Here is a 20,697-nt window from a genome sequence, read left to right on the forward strand (position 1 = left end):
CATAATGGCGGACGATAGAGCTGACCCGATTATGGACAACTATGATCCGGACGGTGAAGCACATATGTTCGGCATCATAAACGGCGATATTCTATATGTGCCGACCGGAGAAGAAGAAGATGATATCTCTTCTTATCTGAACCTTGACGGTGAAGATGAAGGGCGCCGTCAGCAAGATGATGCCGAACAAACGTCGATAAACGACGATCTTCAAATGGAAGTAGCAACCACCTCCGGCGCCGAGGTATATATATACATTGAGCCTCTGGTGATACAAACTAACTGATTTGAATAAATATGTGTGTACTAACGCGCGCGACTCTCTTTCTTATTTTAGCCCTCGGCCGGATCGTCGAAACAATCGAGTACGTCGTCAAAGCGTGGCGCAACCAAGACGATGAAACAAGGAGAAACATGCACCATCGAGGTTGTCGACAGTGCAACCGGCAGGCCGCTGGAGCCCCGCAAGAACGCCACCAAGTTTGTCAGCCAATGCGGAGCCATTGTTAGAGACAACGTCTCGATCACCGTCCAGGAGTGGAATGAGCCAAAGAAGGCACGAATTGATGGTTTCACTTTTGTCGATAAGAGAACAAAAAAAGATTGCTTCAAGAAGCTTATGGAACATTTCGTTCTACCTCCGGAATACAACAAATTCGATGAGGAGGGTAACAAGATTGAGGAAAACAAGGAGAGGAGGAGGCTAGTCAAACAGTTCGCTCTTCATAAGATGGCCGACGCATTCCGGAAATTCAAGCAAAATCTAGCCCATGACTTTGTCAAGCAGAACAAGACTCCGGATTTCAAAGGACAATATGAGAAACTGAAACATGATTGGCCAGAATTTGTGAAGCAAAAGAAATCGGAGCAGTTCATTCAAATATCGAAAAAAATAAGGAAAATGCGGCTAAGAAGGAGTACAATCATGTTATGGGGCCAGGAGGGTATCGCATTTGGGTGCCTAGGTTGGAGAAGATGGAGAACGAGCTGAGGGCGCGAGGAATCCGTCCAGGTACGGAGGGATGGGACCCAAGGGCCAAAAGCTGGTGGTACGGGCATGGGGGAACGCTGAACCCGGAGACAGGGGAGTGTGTTTACCGGGGCAAATTAATTAAACCCACCCAAGCCCTTATTAACGCAATGAGGGATGCTCAACAGGGGAAGATCAAGTTCAACAGAGAGAACGACGCGCTGACAAAAGCCCTCGGGAATCCTGAACACGGAGGACGTGTACGAGGCATGGGGCACATTCCGTGGAAAATAGGGTTCCCCCAGAACGATGACCCGTACGGTTACAGAAGCCGTAAGAGAAAGATGGATCGGGAAGCAGATGTTGTGGCGCGGTTGGCATCGGAAATGGATGTGATGAAGAAAACCATGAGTGTACTAGTAGCCGAAAGAGATGCAGCTCGGGTGCAGCATGAAGATCATCCAGCGGATCTCGGAAGCCAGCAGCGGAGAAGCAGCGTGGCTTCCACGGAGGCCCCACCGGCTGGTGCAGATGCACCGACGATCGAAATTACTGCACCGGAGCCTCTGGTGGTCGAAATTACTGCACCGGAGCCTCTGGTGGTCGAAATTACTTCACCGGAGCCTCCTCGCTACCCCGTGGACGATATAAAGGAGATGAAAGAATGTCATCTGTATTATCCTATCGGGAACATGTCCATGAAGGTAGCCATCGGCAGTGCTTTACCATGTTTACCTGGAGCACTCCACCACAACAACCCCATTCAAGATGGCTATGCTCGTGTCACGGTGGAGGACATAGTCCAAGGGTTTGAGGACCTGGAGATTGACATTGCTACACCTGAAGGGGAGAAAAGACTTGGAGATGTCAAGCGCCATTTCATTCTATGGCAAAAGAAGTTTATCAAGTTTCCAGGCGAGGCGCCAAGGACAACAAGTCCACCCCCCTACGGTGGTGGTGGTGGCGGTGGCGGTGGTGGTGGTGGTGGTGGTGGTGGCGGTTCACCTACACCTCCGTCACGTCAGCCGACGCCGCCCCCCAGTCCACAACGTCCGGCGGGTGATCAGCCGCCGCCCCCCAGTCCTCGTCCGGCGGGTGATCAGACGCCGCCCCCCAATCCACCTCCGGCAAAGAAGCAGAAGCAGTCCTGGATTATTAACCCGGACCCTTATGTACCTAAGACCACAAAGGTACCGGAGCCATCACTGAAGCCTCTCCCCACAAGGCCTTGGGAACGTAGTGCCGAGGAAGTCGACGCGGCCGCGGCTGCTGATTTGGAGAAATGGAAGGCGGACTGCAAGAAGAAAAGAGAGCCCGAGCCCAAGCCAGTATTTTCTGATGAGCAAAAGAAGTGGGCTAAGTCATTTTTGAGCACACCGTCCCAAGCCGCGAAGAATCTGCCTAACGACTATGCACGTGAACTTCGCAGGCAGGCACTCATGTTCAAGGAGAACAAAGAGCGGGAGAAGGCCGAAAGTAAAAAAAGCGGGAAACAAGTTGCCCAGCTCGGGGAACAAAGTAAACAATCGATTGCCCCGCTTATAGTGGAAGCCTTCTGTCCGGATGCCCCCGAGATCATACAAGCTGCGGCAGCACAGGGATTGACTGTAACGAGTGCCAGAGAACAAGCGGCCAACTTAGGTATTACTCTTCGTGAACTGTTAGGCCTTGATGAGGCGCCAGTGAAGGAGGTAGTAATTACATATGTCAAGAATGGGCCTCTCGTCGAGCCTGCGCAGGAAAAGGATCTACCTCCACAAATGAAAGGTCTGCTGAAATGGTACAAGGGTTACATAAAAAATAAAAACGCCAAAGAATATATTTATGCGGAAGTTAGACATGAGCATCACTTCAAACATTACTATGTACAAATTGAACTGAGTGAATTGTTCCAGCTTTTCAATCTGCGCGAGCTCGATAAATCTATCATCAGTTGCTACGTTCTGTAAGTGATTTATTAATTTCTACCCCATCTCGTTCATATTGCCTGCACTATATATATGTCCTAACTATATTGTTGTGTCCGCTATTATACATGCAGAATGAAGATTAAGGAATGCAGAGTAAGGAACATCCATGATGTTGGGTTCATTGACCCACACATCGTTAATGGACATGTGTTGGAGCGTTACCCCGCCGACGTGGAGGCAGACCTGTGGCAGTTTCTTACAAAGCAGGAACTCAAAAGTGATATTCTATTTCCTTACCATTTTGAGTGAGTGTTTCTGTCTTGAGCACATTCTCTTTTGTTTACTCCATGCATGGTATGTGGCCGGCTAATCGATGAGTTATGCATGACGTACTGTGCATGTATCGTGTCCGCAGGTTCCACTGGATTCTGCTAGTAATTAAAGTTAACACCTCAGAATGTCTCGTCCACGACTCTGTGAATATGGATCCAAAGCTTTGGGGCGGCATGAGAAGAATGCTGCAGAAGTAATTATTTTCATTCATTTGCGCTCTATATCGATCGGCCTATTTCGTTCATTTCCTAATATCAAGTAACTAATTAATAACTCTCTTGTTCATTTAATTTTCTTTGCCTCGTAGGGTTTGGAGACGGTTCGTAGATACAAAGGTCGGTGAATTCAAAAAAGAGCTAGAATTCAAAATGTTAAAGGCTAAGAATGCTGGGGATATTCAGCCACCGGAGACCAATCTATGTGGATACTATGTCTGTGAGATGATCCGGAGATACACCTCTGAGCGGGTTCCGAGTGATACCAATGCTCAGAGGAATAACCTCCGGTGGATGCTTAGTCCAGAAGCTCGCTTCCGACCACTTCAAGAGGAACTAGCTGGATGGTTCAGCAGGGAAGTCCTCCATCCTAAAGGAGAACACTATTACGAGGACGTAGAACTTTATATGCATTAAATCATGTATGGAAACTTGTTCAAAATTGTATATGGTCATCCGATGATATTGAATATATATTGTATATTCCTCTTGAATTCTTTTTGGTTCTAATTTCAAATTTATTTGAAATTGTACATTCATATGCATGTATGTAGTACCGTAGAATATATGAAACTCCTTCAAAATTAAAATAAAGCACAAAAGAAATAAAACAATACAAATTAAACAGAAAACAGGTTTAAGGGGGGGGGGGCTAAAACCCTAAACCTGCGGCGGCCTTTAGTCGCGGTTGGCCAGAAGAACCGCGACTAAAGGTCCTCCGCCCCGACGGCCACCTGGCGCCCACGTGGACGGGCCTTTAGTCGCGGTTCTTAAGCAACCGCGACTAAAGGGGGGGGGGCTTTAGTCGCGCCCGTTCGGTCGCGGTTGCGCAACCGCGACTAATGGCAGTTGCGAACTGCGACCAAAGGCCCTTTTTCCACCAGTGGGCTGCACGCGCGCGACCATGCTCGAGAAGCCACGTTGCTTCCCGAAGCGCCGGCAGTTATTAGCCTCGCCGCTCCCTCTCCCCACTCTCCCAACTCTCATCGGCGGCGGCGGATCGGAGGAGAGCAAGAAGACCACCAGACTCCATCACCGGTGAGCGGATCATCACCTGGCCCGCATAATGGCGGTAAGCACTTCTCTGTTCATCATGCACTACTTTTTCTCATTCGATCCGGCGATAGATTCGATCCACAGCAAAGAGGGGAATGGGGAATAGAGGTAGATAAGCATGGCAGTTCATACGAGTTCATACTACTTCATACTAGTTCATGCAAGATCGGAATAGAGGTAGATGCGGATGGAGTAGAAGGGGGATTGGGAGTACACAACGGACACCGGCTAACCGCGGCGGCCGTCACGGGCATGATGAGCGGCGGGTCGAGTGGCTGGCCTTTATCTTCTTGTCATCGCCGTGCGGGGCGGCGGGTCGCCATCGTCGTCCTCGGTGGAGTCGAGGTCGATCCGCCAGGTACGACGGCCTGGCTCCGGCACCCTTGCTGCCATCTGCATCGGTTCTTCCTCCTCCTTAAGCTCCCACCGATGACCGTCGGCGGCACCATTGCCATCTCCTAGTACACTACGGCACGACGGTCATTAGGAGCCCAATAGTTCTTGTACTTGGACCACTTCTTCCTCTGTTTAGCGTCATCGGAGACGGCCTGATTCATGGCCCAGCGAACGATGTTGACTGCCATCGCGCCCTTCGCCGGGTCAGGAATCAGCGTCTTCAGCTCTTGTGCAGTGGCCCTCGTGAGCACTGCATCAGATTCCTTCGGCATGCCAGGCATGGAGCCGAAGTTCGAGCACACCTCCATCGTGTTCTCGAACTTGGTGCGGTCACCAGCCGACCACCCGAGAAAGAAGGCCCTCCAGCCAATACTCCAAGGGAAGGGGTTGGCGTTGGAGCTGGAGCTGGAGCTCATGTCAATGGAGAGGAGGAAGGTTGACAGTGAGAAAAGAGATGGGGTGGGTAAGTAGCGATGGGCAGGGTGAGTAAATATAGGGGCGATCGAGAGGAGGAGAAGAGTGAAAGTCATGCCGTTTTAACTACATGCTCTTCAATATGCCATGAACTCTGTGTTGTGCCTACCTCCATGAACTGTGTGCAGATTGAGGAGAGCAATGAGATGGGCACAGAGGTGCTCCCGGTCGTTGACAACAAGGGCAAGCAGCCCCTTCATCCAATGCCCAAGGAGATTGTGCTGCCGCCCACCTCCAACGAAGACCTGAAGACGCCTGAGGTTGGCGACGACGAGCGCATGGAAGAGCCCCCCCCCCCCCAGCAACAAGACTACGGCCACTACCATGAGGAGGATGGCCCAACTCACTTCTGCAAGGTCATTCTTGCATCGAAGCTTGAGTGCATCCCCATGCCCCTGGACTTCACCAAGCACTTCGTCGCGGTGCCGACGGAGTTCAAGCTCAGGAACAACACCGGCTGCTCCTGGAAGGTGACGGTGAAACTGATGAACGGCAGGGTGACTCTGGATCAGGGTTGGGCCACCTACGCGGCCGTTCATCAGATCAAGATCGGCTACATGGTGACGTTCGAACTCCTCACTCCCGACACCCTCAAGGTCATCATCTTCGACGACGATGGCATTGAGGTCGTCAACAAGTGCGGGAAGCACGACGAAGCCTTCGCCGCCAAGGACTAGGGCCGGGGCACCTCCTTCCTAAGTACTATAGAGTCTGCAATGAAGTGTTTATGATTTATGCGTTGAACTGTTATGAAGTGTGGTACTGCTTATCTGGAATATGTTGTTAAGTAGTTGATTCTTTGTTTATACTCTGCTCTGCTTATGATGTGTGTTACATGGTTGTGTCAAAGTGTGCTGGTAACCTCACCAACTAGCCAAAGTGGTTACTACACACCAGTTGCATACAACCAAACATCATATCTTGGGTTTGTCCACTAACATGCAGGCAACCAAATACCAGACAGTGTGGTTCTGCCCATGCAGGCAAGAGGGCATGCAAGCAACCAAATAATTTGCAGATGGTGCATTTGAGGTTGCATTTGCATAGTCAGACTAAGTTAAGAAGAGTATGCAATGCAACTACTGTAGACTACCGCAAGTAAACATGCCCGAAGTGTGACATACTGTTGAACCTCAACGACACCAACGACAACGATCATCGTCTTGTCGTCATGGGAGCTCGGCTTGCAAGGCAGCTGACAAACATCGACAGGGCGCTGAGGTGGAAAGTGCTCTCTGATTTCTAGGCGGAGATGATGTTGTACGCCGCACCGTGTGACGAAGCCAAGGCCCGGGCGCACCTGAAGGCCCTGGCGAGAGGAGGGGAGTTCATCACGCACCTGTGGGCGCTGCTCACGCACGGCGGCGTGCTGGAGCGAGGCACTGTCGGACCACTGGATGCCGTGTGACCGATTCCATTCAAGCCTCCAACCGCAGTGCATATATATACTTCGTGTGTGCTTAGGCCATGTATCTGTATACTTATTTAGGCCATGTATATGTATACTAGTATAACAAACATGCGTTCCTGTATTCTTTTTTACTTCGTATATAAAATTGGTTTACCATGCAAAAAATAATGATATAAGATTTGTTTGAATTCAAACATAGTTAAATTTGATCATGTTTATCTAGGAAAATATCAAATCGATATCATCATATGCATTATGAAATTAATTTTCATATTGTATAATTTTAGTACTCTCGTTGGTCCATATTAATTGGCGCAGCGTTAGTACAAAGTTAGTACAATTTTATACTAAAGCCGCAACAAAATGAATATGGATCAGAGGGACTATTGTAAATGTTGATGTTTTAAATATATATTTGGTCAGGCTTTACGAAGTTTGACCTTCATAAATTTTATACGCGGGGTAAAAAACGAAGTACATATTTACAGATTGTACTAAATTCACAAAAATAAATGATTGCACTACATGTTTAAGGAGACCGCACTATCCTTTGCACGGTCGTAATTGCACACATATACTCACTTTCATTCAAAATTTCCATGTAGTATCTTGGCCAAATAAGCCTTTCCGAAGGGCGTGGCAGCTGTAAAGTGAATTTAGCGGGAGCTCCCTAACCCCGTAGGGCGAGCCCAGATAAAAGCAGACCAATCCAATAGCAAATTCTGCAGCTGCCACCGTTGGATCTAATGAAGCAAAAGATTCACCCATTATATCATCCAAAGAAACGAAAACTAAAATTAACAGCTAATAACATTGATTCAATTGACATTGACATAATAAAAACGTTTCGTCATGTTATTCGCCGGGGGATTGGATGATTTGCCCCATTTTACAAGGGGTTGGATGATTTGCTCTCTGATTGTCTCAATGACAGTGGCCCCGGGCCCCACCTGGTAGCCTTTCAGGGGAGGGGGGCAAATGATCCAATGAAGAAGTAAAGTGGGGCAAAAGATCCAATTTCTCGTTATTCGCCAACAGCGACGAATAATTGCCTAACCGTGCACATGTGCCAGGCCCAATAGTATGGCTCCTCTTCGCACCAGAAAGTCGTTGTGCTATTCACTAAGAAACATGAGTTTAAATAGATTGCTCTGCGCTCGGTAAAAAAACATGAGTTTAGTCCCGGTTCGCTTACGAACAGGGACATATGGTGCTCCACGTGATCGCTGCGGCGAGGCCGGACAGGAGGGCCTTTAATCCCGGTTGGTAACATCAACCGAGACCAAATGGCATCCACGCGTCAGCATCTCAGGAGCTGGGGGTTTTGTTTTTTTGAAGGAGAGGGGAGGGGGTTAGGGGGTTTTGGAGGGTTAGTTATTTTGGGGTTTCATATATTGCGTTAGCTAGCTAATAGCTAGAAAGAAGTGACCTCTCTTATCTTCGTGCTTGATCGACGCTAGGTACCATACGTATAGAGATAACTCGACACGCTAGCTAGTAAGCAAATGAAGGAACCATTAAGTACACGAGATCGTCATGAACATATATAGAGAGAAGTGATCGACATCTCTTTCTCCGCGAGATTGATCGAACAACAAGTTTCCGTATATCTATCCGACGCTACTAGCTACATATATACAACATAAGATCTTACAAACCCTAACATCTAAGGTCTGTTTGTACTTCCACATGGTATTCTCCGTCTTTTTTTGTGATGTGGTCAAGAAAGAATCCCGCCAATTCCTTTTAAATTGCTCGTATGCGATCATGTGGTAGGAGTTCATCCCACATCTCCCACATCTAATTTAAAAAAGTGGGTCAATACATGTATATGAATGAAACTCGATACAAATGATGGTAATAAAATAAAATTGTGAAATATTATTGTTTACGTACATCAAAATCTTTTTTAGAGTAGCCTCGCTTAGATTTCGTCGAGTTGTAGATGAACTCGCAAACGTAGTATCCACAAATATCATTCCCGGCTTCCTGTCACAAGACCTTTACGAGAAATAAAGTTCAACCAAATTGATAATCAGGCATGCTTAATGGTTTTTATGAAACTAGCTAGAATCAATGGGAGATGCGCGGAACTAGCTAGTAGTACTTACTTTCAGGTGTGTAAATCGCAGCTCCTTCGACAGTGCCGGAACAATGGCGGTGAATTGTTTCCAAACTCTGCCAGACAAAGAGAATAATTATTTGATATCAGGAAATGAACAAAGTTGCCCATATGGTGCGATAATGATCGATTGAACTTACTTCTGGAGCATATTAGTCATGTTCGCATACTCCTCAGGACTTTTTCTTCTAGAGTCCAAGACAGTTACTATTCCAGTTTCAAGCTTAATCTCTAGCAAAATAAAGTGAAAGCCGCGCACGCATGCATAATTCATCAATTACATTACTATAATTAACCTCGAGTAAGGGAAACCGAATATACACAAGACAGTAACACTCACTGGAAGTTGTAAGGAAAGAGTATTTTATCTTTGTTTTGATTTACAAGCAACGATTGTAGCAAGTTGTCCTCGATCTCTTCGACATTGTGTTTGACCGTGTATTCATGTATGATATTTGGGCCAAAGGACACCGTGACCACACATACGCAAGTCGTTGCCGTAGATCGGAGGAGGCGCCGTCAGGGACGGAGGGTGACTTGCACCGAGGCAAGACCGAGCCCCAGCCTGCCCGGCCACATCACCCAAAGGCCTCGCCCGCCCCAATCAGCAGCAGCAAGAGTTGCGCCCACGGGAGACAGGAGGCAGACGGGGGAGGGTCACCGCATGCAATGTCGCGCCGCCGCGCTAGAGCGGCAGGAGGAGGCCGTAGCAGCTGGACGGGAGGGAGAGCCCATGGGACGCCAAATCCGATCTGGGGCCATGGGAGGAAGGGGGCTCCAGCGCGAGGTGGTGGTGGGAGGGCGGGGCTCCAAGGGACCCAGCCGGGGCAACACCACCGCGGGTGAGGAGCGATGTCGCCGGCGGGGAGCCGCCGTCGAGGAGCCGACACCACATCATGCGGGGGGGGGAGGGGGAGGGGGCTGGATCCAGCCGAATCGCCCCGCCGCCACCCTCCTGGGAGCCGACGCGGGCTTCGCCGGCCGTTCCTCCGATGGCGGTGAGGTGGGGAGCAAGGTGCGGAGGGGGCGGCGGCGCTTGATCTAGGGTTCCCCTGCCGCCGCCAAGGAGGGTGACGCGGGGGACGCGGGCCTGGTCGGTGTCCTCCTTCCTGATTGTTTTTTTCTAAGAGATACCCCACCACAAACCTGTAGGTTTACAGAAAAATCAGTTGATACATCATGACAAATAAACAGTTTTGCTAAGTCTCGGTCGACCGAGAATTCATTATGTCTTAGTCAACGCTATACTCCATTGATCTTGCATGGAGATTCGTACAAGTTTTTCCTTTTCAGTTTTTTCTTTTTCTTTCTTATGTATATGTCACTTGACTGAGACTTCATCAAGTCTCAGTCGACTGATACCTAGCCACACCCACAAATAAAAGTACTACTAGTACAAATATTCGCCACTACTCTTACACATTGTAGCGAGATAGCAAAACAGCAGGTTAACAAAAAGAATAGTTGATACATCATGGATTCATGGCCAAATTAATAATTGACAAAGCAAAATATATAATTTCAAGATGACATGTCGGCTCAGTCTTTCGAGGTGCTCATAGGGGTAGGATGTGCGTGTGTGCGTTCATAGGGTGAGTACTGTGTTCAAGAAAAAAAGATCACCATGAATGTAGCACCTAAATCCATTAGCCATGCACGCATCTCTAGAATATGGACGCGCACTTGGGCATGACAAGAACAAAGCATGCGCATTCTCATCCAGAAAGATCTGGACGACTACACCCCCAACGCACGTACAACAAAGATGAGGGAGTCAGTGACCTTCAGTTTCATGCAAACCCTGCCTGCCATGGCGTGTTTCAGATCGTAGTATTCTTCCAGCACGTGCTGTGGAAGTTGCACCACTATCTCGTACGTGGTGCTGGCCACGCTGCTTGTGAGCGCGACGTTGCACGGCTCAACCTGCCTCGACTTTCGTGTTTGTTGTCGCCAGGGCTCACCGTGCAAAGGATATGTCATATGTCGTGATTGATGTGGCTCGCCTGGTGCCACTCCGATCGGCCATTGAGGGAAGAAGGCGGCGGACGGGCGGACCGGCGGCCGGAGGACGGCGCGGTCAACGTGGTGCAAGGATGATGACGGAGGGCGATCGAGAGGTCCGGTGCAACCACCGCCAGCAGGTGACAATGGAGCACAGGAGCGATCGTGCGCGGGTGGTCTAGGGCAGCAACGTGTGTGCTTGAGCTTAGACAATGAAAATCGTGATACGCGTGCCTCATTTTGAAATAAAATGGGGGCGGGGAAGCCCCTTTTTTCTTAAAAAAAAAGAAGAAGAAGAAGCAATCGTGATACGCATATCGCGGCCGTCCAGCACGCTCACAGGCCTAATACTTTTTCAGTATCTCTTTCCCTTCCATTCCATTTTAGCAGCACTGGCGACCGATCGTGGGTGGTATCTTTAGGACAGGGACACATTCATTCCTGATCGATCGCATGGAACATAAGCACGATTGCTTCTCAGATCGTGTGTCCCTCTATGGTCTGGTATATATATAAGCACGATTGCTTCTCGATCCCATCACTCCTGCCTCCTCTCCTCTCGCTCGCTCCATCGGCTCGAACATGGTGAAGTTCTCGCGGGAGTACGAGGCCAGCGTCATCCCGGAGTGGAAGGGGGCCTTCGTCGACTACAAGGGCCTCAAGAAGCTCATCAAGAAGATCAAGCTCGCACGGCGCGACGCCGACGGCAGCAGCGCGGGGGACTCCTCGCCGGAGACCGCCGCCGGCGTCGAGAGCATCGGCTATGACGGTGGCTTCTCCGTGCTCGACCCCGTCCGCGCCCTCACAGCCCGGCTCGCGCCCAGGGTGCAGGTCCCCGCGGTGCGTGCGCACGCGTGCCAGAATATACGAAAGATATGCTGAGTTGGTGGATCTTGGCTTGGCAGGCTACGTGCGTGCACGGTAGGTACTGACGTGCATTTTGGCGTGCAGGAGAGTGGCGATTCCGGGGAGCTCGTGCCATCCACGGACAAGCATGTGAGCATGCATGCATTTCATAGATGCGTCTGCAACTGAATTATCCATCTTGGTCGTGCAAGCAATTCATGTTTGTATGTGCAGGAGCGGGAGTTCTTGGAGAAGGCGGACGAGGAGCTGGAGAAGGTGAACACCTTCTACGCGGCGCAGGAGGCGGAGCTGCTCGGCCGCGGTGAGGCGGTCATCGACCAGCTGCGCATCCTCGCCGATGTCAAGCGTATCCTGGCGGACCACGCCGCCAGTCGCCGCGCCAGAGGCACCCTCCCAGAGGTGGCGCCGCCCTCGCCGGCGCTCAGCGGCTCTGGCCGGTGCCTCCTCTCCGGCCCCGACACGCCACAGTCCATGTCAGGTAGGTGTCCAGCACATGAACCCCACTACCGGCCTCTCGATCATGCATCCTTTACGCGTGTGCATGGCAAATATGGCATGGCCACGTGACCACCAGATCGATCGGAGGCTCTGGCACTGACACGCATGGCATGGTGCAGATGGGAGCGTGGAGCTGCAGCAGGCGCACATGACGGAGGGCGCGGCGGTGGCGGACGAGGTGATGGCCGCGCTGGAGCGCAACGGGGTCAGCTTCGTGGGGCTCCCGGGGAAGAAGGACAGCAAGGCCGGGAGGTTGCAGCTGCCGTCGACGGTGCGGATCGACATCCCGGCGAGCAACCCGGGGCGGGCGGCGCTCAAGGTGTGGGAGGAGCTGGTGAACCTGCTGCGCAAGGACGGCGCCGACCCCGCCGCCGCCTTCGTACTCCGCAAGAAGGTCCAGCACGCCGAGAAGAACATCCGCGACGCCTTCATGGCGCTCTACCGTGGTCTCGAGCTGCTCAAGAAGTTCAGGTAAATACGCCACGCGCCATGCACGAGCGATTTACTTCCTACGTTCCTAAATTTGTGTCATTTTAGAGATTTCAAATGGACTAGCATATACGGATGTATATACACATATTTTAAAGTGTAGATTCACTCATTTTGCTTCGTATGTAGTTACTTGTTGAATTCCTAAAATTCTTGTCTTACATTTATCTAAATACGAATGTATCAAGTCACGTTTTAATATTAGATTCATCCGTATGTAGACAACTGAGACAAGAATTTTAGAACGGAGGGAGTATAAAAGCGTTTTTACACTTTTTTTAGGGCTGTTCATTTAATTACCTTGGACTCTGATATCTGGCGAACGGTCGCCAGGAGCTGCCCTCATTCACCAGGGGCAGCACCGTTGGGCATGAGGTCCAGTTTACTGTGTTTTGTAAAAATGTCCTGAAAATAAAATCACATTTTCTTATTTAAAAACAGAGACAAGCATAATTTTGTGAGTGCATGGTATGAAAAAATATTAAAAAAATGTCATGCTACTTTATAAAACTGCCAGGGTAGTGTGAAAAAACATTTTGTTTTCTTTTTTTCCCCATGAACCAAATTCGAAAACCGGAAGAAAATGCCATCTCTTCTAATAAACAAAAAATGCCATCTAATTAGAATAAAAAAATGTCATCTCTTAATAATAAAAATGCCATCTCTTAATAGTTAAAAATGTCATTTTTAATAGTAAAAATGCCAGCTACAAAAGCAACTTGTCTTGTGGGAAAAATTGCCATGTATAACATATTTCGCAAAACTATTAAAACTGACTTGGCAAATTTTCTAGAAAAATGCCGGGCAAAAAAAGGAGGGCTTGGGTGCCATGTAACATATTTCACGAAATTATTAAAACTGTCATGACAAATTTTCTAGAAAAATACCATGTATCAAGAAAAAAAAAAGAGGGCTTGGGATTCAAACCCAGGTTTACCATGTGCAAGCTCATGCTGCTAGCCAATGTGGTGCACTGATTGATTTGAAAAGTAAAACGTTTGCCGGTTTTTATACGTACAACAAACTAGTTCAAAATCTGACATGGCATTGGCCCTGCTCTGAGATCCGTGCAACGGTGAGGAGGGTATTCGCTGAGAGTTGTCAAAAATCTGACGGACGCAAGATAACATTTCCCGTTAGCTTTGCTTTCACCATGAGAATTGTGATGACACCTTGGTGGTGGTGGAGCTGACGGATTTCTTGTGCTTTTTCTGTTGTTTGCATGGATGGATGGGTGCAGTCCGCTGAATGTAAAGGCGTTCACTAAAATTCTCAAGAAATTCGTCAAGGTACGTACCTGCTTCATAATTAACATACAGCCCACTAGCAACATATTTGTGTGTAGCGTAGGTACTTTGGAAAATGGATGGACAAGAACAGTGTAGTCTTTTAAGTAACATAATTAAGGTCGTTGTAGTACTTAATTAACATATAATACCTATACGCAAGTTGACTAAATTTGTAATTGGGCAAGTCAATTTTGTGATAGAAGGAATGGTTGGAGGAGGAAGAAAGCTAGAGGAAGAAGAAAAAAAGACGACGGTTGGAACTTAATATAATGGCCCCAAAAAATGATTTACTCAAAATAAATTTTCAGGTGATTTACATATAGCCAGTTCCTAATTAACACTTTGAGGGTAGAATATACTCTTCATCATGTAGTCGTATTGAGTTAATAAATCCAACGTTTGTCGAAAAAAATAGTAATTCCGTGCCAAAGTCTAAAGCAGTATCAACTAATATGAACCGGAGGGAGAATCAAACTATCAACAATAATCAAATAGTACACACATCTAGTGATCCTTGAGGTTCTAGTAATTTACTGAATTGATTGATATATTACTGCAATCTGCACCAATATACTCCCTCCGTCCCAAAATTTTTATTTTAGATTTGTCTAAATACGGATATATCAAATCATGTTTTAGTATTAGATAATAGATACATCCGTATCTAGATTAATGTAAGACAAGAATTTTGGGACGGATGGAGTAGCTTTCAAGGAAAGAAAGAAACTAGTGGTAGAATTGACATAAACTTGATTAAAACCGATGCGTTTTCGCTGGAGGCAACTGACACGAAATGCTCTCTCAGGTGTCGGAGCAGCAGCGAGCAACGGACCTTTTCTCGCAGAAGGTGAAGACATCGTTGTTCAGCACATCCGACAAGGTATCATCATCTTACAGTTCATCATCATCTGCATCCTGTTCAACACCTGAAGAACACAAGAAACTGAGTGAGCAATACTACGAATGGAACTCTGAGCAGGTGCTTCAGCTGTCGGACGAAGTGGAGTCACTCTTCCTAAAGCACTTCGCAGGCAACGACAGGATGGTGGCCATGAAGTACCTCAACCCGCAGCAGCACAAGAGCACGCACATGATCACCTTTCTCGTAGGTAGGGCAGTGGCGGCTTCAGAAATTTGCAACCGGGTATTCATGTGTATTCATTTTGTCAAAATCATTGTTGTTTTTTGAAAATTGTCATTGTTTTGCCAAAATCAACATTGTTTTGTGAAAATCATGGGTATTCACATGAAGACCCAAGAATACCCCTAGCGCCGCCCCTGAGGTAGGGGCGTACATCCAGAAGTCAAAATCACCTATCTAGAGGAGTACCATCTACGGTGGGGAAATTCAGAATTCTAACTTGACGGCGGTTCTTTGTCTCGTGTTTGTTTTCAGGGTTGTTCACGGGCACATTTGTGAGTCTGTTCATCATATACGCCATCCTGGCACATGTTTCCGGCATTTTCGCCTCTGCCGGAAACACGGCTTACAAGGAACTAGTCTACCATGTCTTCAGGTAACCTCTCAGACCAAGATTATGACCATAGATAGGAGCTCTGTTATTGGTATGAGCTCAATATTTTTTGATTTTCTATCAAGGGTTTGATGATTAAGGATGAAATTTTACCTTGACCTGACAGTAGATTCTCCTTTGTTCTCCTGCAGCATGTTCGCGCTCATCAGCCTGCACTGTTTCCTCTACGGATGCAACCTGTTCATTTGGAAGACCACCAGGATCAACCAGAACTTCATATTCGACTTCGTGCCCAACACTGCCCTCACGCACCGGGACGCCTTCCTCATGTCCGCCTTCATCATGTGCACCATTGTCACCGCGCTGGTCATCAACCTCTTCCTCATAAATGCCGGTGTGTCCTACCCCAATGCCGTGCCAGGGGCACTCATAGTGGTGGGGAACACAGACCATGCATTTGGAACATAAAAATAATTAATAGCTCAGGCTGTGTTGCAATTGTGAGTTCTATAAATTCTGATTCTACCTATTTCAGTTGTTGGCTGGAGTTTTATTCTGTCCGTTCAACGTGTTCTACCGCTCGACGCGCTACTGCTTCATGCGCATCATGCGCAACATCATATTCTCGCCATTCTACAAGGTAAGGCGAGACATCTATCGTTTCCGATTCACCAAAATTGTCATGAACATATGTTTGATGATAAACCTTCATTGTGATCCAGGTTCTGATGGCCGATTTCTTCATGGCTGATCAGTTAACTAGTCAGGTAATAATTTAATTACAATATTGTACATTTATACTATAACCAAGGAGTCCTAAAATGCAAGTTCTTACAAATTAAACCTGTGCATGTTCAGGTCCCATTGTTAAGGCACATGGAATTTGCAGCGTGCTACTTCATGGCAGGAAGCTTTAGGGCTAGCCCATATGAAACTTGTACTAACAGCCAGCATTACAAACACATGGCCTATGTGATCTCTTTTCTCCCTTACTACTGGGGAGCTATGCAGGTATGAATCGAGAGACGAATGAACGATACAAAGATTACAACTTGTCAGGATCAATTTCAAACTAAGATTTGTGGCCATTTTCAAAAGTGTTTAAGAAGTTACCTGGAGGAACATGACGTAGATCAGCTTGCCCACGCCGGGAAGTACATGTCGGCGATGGTCGCGGCTGCTGTGAGGTTCAAGTACAAAGCAACACCGACGCCATTCTGGATGTGCATGGTCCTCATAACGTCCACGGGCACCACGGTGTACCAGCTCTACTGGGACTTTGTCAAGGATTGGGGCTTTTTCACTCCCAAATCTAAGAACCTATGGCTCCGGGATGATCTCATCCTGAAGAATAAGTTCACCTACTACGTTTCCATGGTATTGTACTCTGTTCAACTGATTTTTAGTACGACATTAGTACAGAAAGGAGCGGCTTTTGGAGCACTAATTATTTCACAAATGCAGATGCTAAATCTAGTGCTTCGGCTATCATGGACTAAAAGTGTGATGAAGATTCCTATTAATAAGAATGAGACTCGCCTACTGGATTTCTTCCGTGCCTCCCTGGAAATAATCCGACGAGGACAGTGGAATTTCTACAGGTATTTGAATTTGGTTTCAAGTGGAACCAGTATCTTCGGTTTAATGTTTTTGTTATAACTCAGCATATGGTTGACTGGACTGCAGGCTGGAGAACGAACACTTGAACAATGTTGGCAAGTTCGGAGCAGTGAAGACTGTCCCATTGCCATTTCAGGAACTCGAAACGGGTTGATGATTAAGACAGAGAGAAGAGTGTAACAGCATGCTCCCGATACCATAGGATCGGCTTTGCCCCCATCCTTCAAATCAAATCGCTCCATGCAACCACCAATGGCACAGCTGCCATCGCCGAGACGAGCTCCGGCAACTGCTCCCCTCGGCGAATAGTTCGCTCTTGGCACCCCATGTACACTCGGCGTAGCTGGGGACGCCGAGCTTGGGGGCAGCGTACATGGCAACCCAGACGCAAGAGGCGCGGGATCAATTGACATACTTCATCCGGTCTTTTTTACTCCGCATATACGATTTGTGTGAAGTTAAAAAGTTTGGCAAACTTTATAGGAAAAAATGTCAACATTCACAATACGAAATCAATATTATTAGATGTGCCGTGAATTTGAATTTTTATATTGTATAACTATGGTATTGTAGATGTTGCTATTTTTTCATATAAATTTGGTCAAACTTTACGAAGTTTGCCTTCAGAAAAATCTTGCGTGTAGAGTAAAAAGAACCGACGGGAGTACCATCCAATGTGATGATAACGGATTGAAGTGGGGATATAACCAAAGCACATAAATACAGCAAACTAAAGAAGAAAATAGGCATAAATGCATGAGAGACTCGATTTTCCATCGTCATTTCAATCTCTTCAAGGGGAATCCGACAAAGACAAACAATAACAGAAAGTGTAAAACGATAATAACTTATGTCCATAGTAAGCAAGACTGTAAAAAGAGAAATATAGAAATTCTTTATAAAGGCATACCTGGTCAGGCTGTGCAACATCTGAAAAGAAAACAGAAATGTTATTTGCCTGACGTTCCCTATGAAGCCAACTCTGGCGAACCTTGTCTCTGTCGTCTGATGTAGTGCACTAATCGTTACATGCGCTGGAGTGCCAGGTTAGCGTTTAGAGATCGTTCACCAGGCAATGCTCTCCGGTTAACCATCCTTTTTTATTTTTATTTTCTAAAAAGAACACAAGAGTGGTGCGTCGGGTGGGGTCTCAAACTCGTGACCTCTCCCTGGAGTGAGCTCATGCTCTACAACTTGGGTTGTAGTGCCTTTTTTTGTGTACATGTGTTTTTTTAACCATCTTAATGTATTGTGAAGTATTTTGTTTAAATTTGTTTTTTCATTTGAAAAAAAAAACAAAATATCCTGATTTTTTTGAATTGATTATTTTACCTCAGATGATAGTTTTATTATTAAGAGCATGTCACTTTTATTATTAAGAGCATGGCATTTTAATAATTATAACATGGCATTTATTATTATTTTTATTATAACTAGGTTCGACTAATTATTTTGCCTCTCATTATTCCTTCCTTTCTATGACACGTCCTCTTTAATGATTTTGTACAAATTAGAAATTACTGAGCTATCATGTTCATCTATCAAGAATGCACGAGTGTCATGTCTTGCATCATCTAGATTTAAAATTGATGATGAATGAACAACGCTATTTCACCGGGAAAGATCAAATATAAACGCGAGTTTGGTTGCATTTTTTCCACTGTTGACCAACTACTTCTTTGCGTGGCGCCCAGCATTGTATCATTTTGATGAATGAAATATCTATCTCCGTGGATATTATTCCAGTTCATCTCTTATATAAATACATACAACTTAACTCATGAAATCTTTCTTCAGATAAGTAAATTGCAAACTTCAACAATTCAATACTCCACAGTAAAAAAATATCTAAAAAAACTACATGCAGATGTTTCGGCGGCAACACGCTGGGAATCATCTAGTAACAAAGATGAGGGAGTCACCTTCAGTTTCAATGCAAACCCTGCCTGCATGCTATGATGTGTCTTGGATCGCAGCATGTACTTGTACGTGCGTGCATGCATGCTGTGGAAGTTGCACCAGTATCTCGTGGTGCTGGCCACCCTGCTCAGCCTGCCCAGCGGCGTGTTTGTCGTGGGCCGTGGTCAGCGTGGCGATCCACCGTGCTGCAACCACCGCCAGCAGGTGACAATGGAGCACAGGAGCGAGCCATCGTGCGTGGTCTAGCTAGGGCGCCAAGGCGGCAACGAACGTGCGTGCGTGACCTTTTCGGGTTGGATCACAGGAGCGATCGTGCGCGTGGTCGCGGATAGGAGGGGAGGGATGGGAGACGAGAGAAGATCCCATCGTGATACGCGTATCGCGGCCGTATCTGGTGTATCGCCGCCGTCCAGCACGCCGACATTTTGTTAGGCGTATTGCTGCTGCAAGGCCTCAAACTGCCATCCAAAAAATATAAAAAATGCCATCCTCTTCTATAATAATAAAAATGTGATGCCGACAGATAATAAAAATGGCATGCTCTCAATGAAAAAACTGCCACCTGTTAACAATAAAACTGTCATCCACCTAATAATGGAAATGGCATGGTATTAATATAAAAATGCCATGCTCTTAATCATAAAAATGATATCCTCTTGACGAATAAAAAATGGCATGTTACTCACAATTAAAAATGCCATGCTTCTAATAAGAAAACTGTCATCCTTTTAGTAATAAAAATGACATGTTACTAACTTCTTAAAATGCCATGGTCTTAATAATTTTTTGGCCATGGGGCGTTAAAAAAGACATAGAAATTGTCATGCTACATATAATAAAAATGCACATGGCAAGTTTAGGACAAAAAAAATGCCCTCTAAAAATAGGGCTTTTTGTTGTTTCACAAATGGAAAATTTCAGAATTTTTGGATTTTTTTCCAAATGAAAAGTGAATTTAGAAACATAACTCAAATAGATGAAAGGTGTTAGAGCACAAAGCATTCACAAACACCTCTCTAGCCCAAGTGGTGAGTGCGCATGGCTGTAGCAGGGCATCCAACAAAGTACGCTATCTACTCACCTTTTCATCACGACGTTTATTGCAGAATTAGGTCAGATAAGGGAATCTACACGGCAACCAGCTCCATCTTCGATTGATAGAAGGAATATGTGGATCCCTTCTCCGGTGGGCTTTGTCAAGATAAATGTTGATGCAGGTGTATCTTCTGATCATAACTGTGGCACCGCGGCGGCTATTTGTCGAGACAGAGATGGCTCTTCAGTGCTTGCGATCCAAGCTTTGCTTGATGCAGCCACTCTAGAAGCAATAGCGTGTAGGGAAGCGTTATCACTTGTAGAAGATCTAAACTTGCAACACCTTCATATCGCAAATGACTGCACAAAAGTGATGAACGGATACGGGTCAATTTTGGAGGCGCTTTCGGAGGGGTCATTAGGGAGATAAAGCAAAGAGAAACATCATTTATTTCATGTAACTTTCTGCATAAATTTCGAGCTACAAATCATGAAGCGCATAAGATAGCTAGGTTTGGTACTACTCTTTCTCAGGGGAGACATATTTGGTTAGGGTCTCCCCACGATGCTGCTGTTATACCTGTAACTGTTGATATGTATTAACAAAGCCTGGTTG

General features: G+C 46.7%; 1 protein-coding gene across 1 annotated transcript; it reads left to right on the top strand.

Moving 5' to 3' along the window:
• Positions 1 to 11,470: 11,470 nt before the first annotated feature.
• LOC123134963 (phosphate transporter PHO1-2-like) lies at positions 11,471 to 17,569 on the top strand. Its single transcript, XM_044554103.1, has 15 exons — positions 11,471 to 11,728; positions 11,840 to 11,884; positions 11,969 to 12,233; positions 12,373 to 12,724; positions 13,983 to 14,031; positions 14,837 to 14,911; positions 15,011 to 15,140; positions 15,428 to 15,548; positions 15,698 to 15,941; positions 16,042 to 16,146; positions 16,229 to 16,273; positions 16,365 to 16,517; positions 16,605 to 16,883; positions 16,971 to 17,107; positions 17,193 to 17,569. Exons 1-15 carry the CDS (start codon positions 11,471 to 11,473, stop codon positions 17,278 to 17,280), a joined length of 2,346 nt encoding a protein of 781 aa, XP_044410038.1. The 3' UTR covers positions 17,281 to 17,569.
• The last annotated feature ends 3,128 nt before the right edge of the window (positions 17,570 to 20,697 follow it).

This window comes from Triticum aestivum, chromosome 6B, assembly GCF_018294505.1.
Source record: "Triticum aestivum cultivar Chinese Spring chromosome 6B, IWGSC CS RefSeq v2.1, whole genome shotgun sequence".
Taxonomy (NCBI): Eukaryota; Viridiplantae; Streptophyta; class Magnoliopsida; order Poales; family Poaceae; genus Triticum; species Triticum aestivum.

Excerpts from the sequence above, each read along its gene's own strand:
- LOC123134963 (XM_044554103.1), top strand. The coding sequence starts at position 11,471 with ATGGTGAAGTTCTCGCGGGAGTACGAGGCCAGCGTCATCCCGGAGTGG. Across the intron at positions 14,912-15,010 it reads TGTTCAGCACATCCGACAAG|GTGCTTCAGCTGTCGGACGA; the intron begins GTATCATCATCT and ends AACTCTGAGCAG. Across the intron at positions 15,942-16,041 it reads TGCCAGGGGCACTCATAGTG|TTGTTGGCTGGAGTTTTATT; the intron begins GTGGGGAACACA and ends TACCTATTTCAG.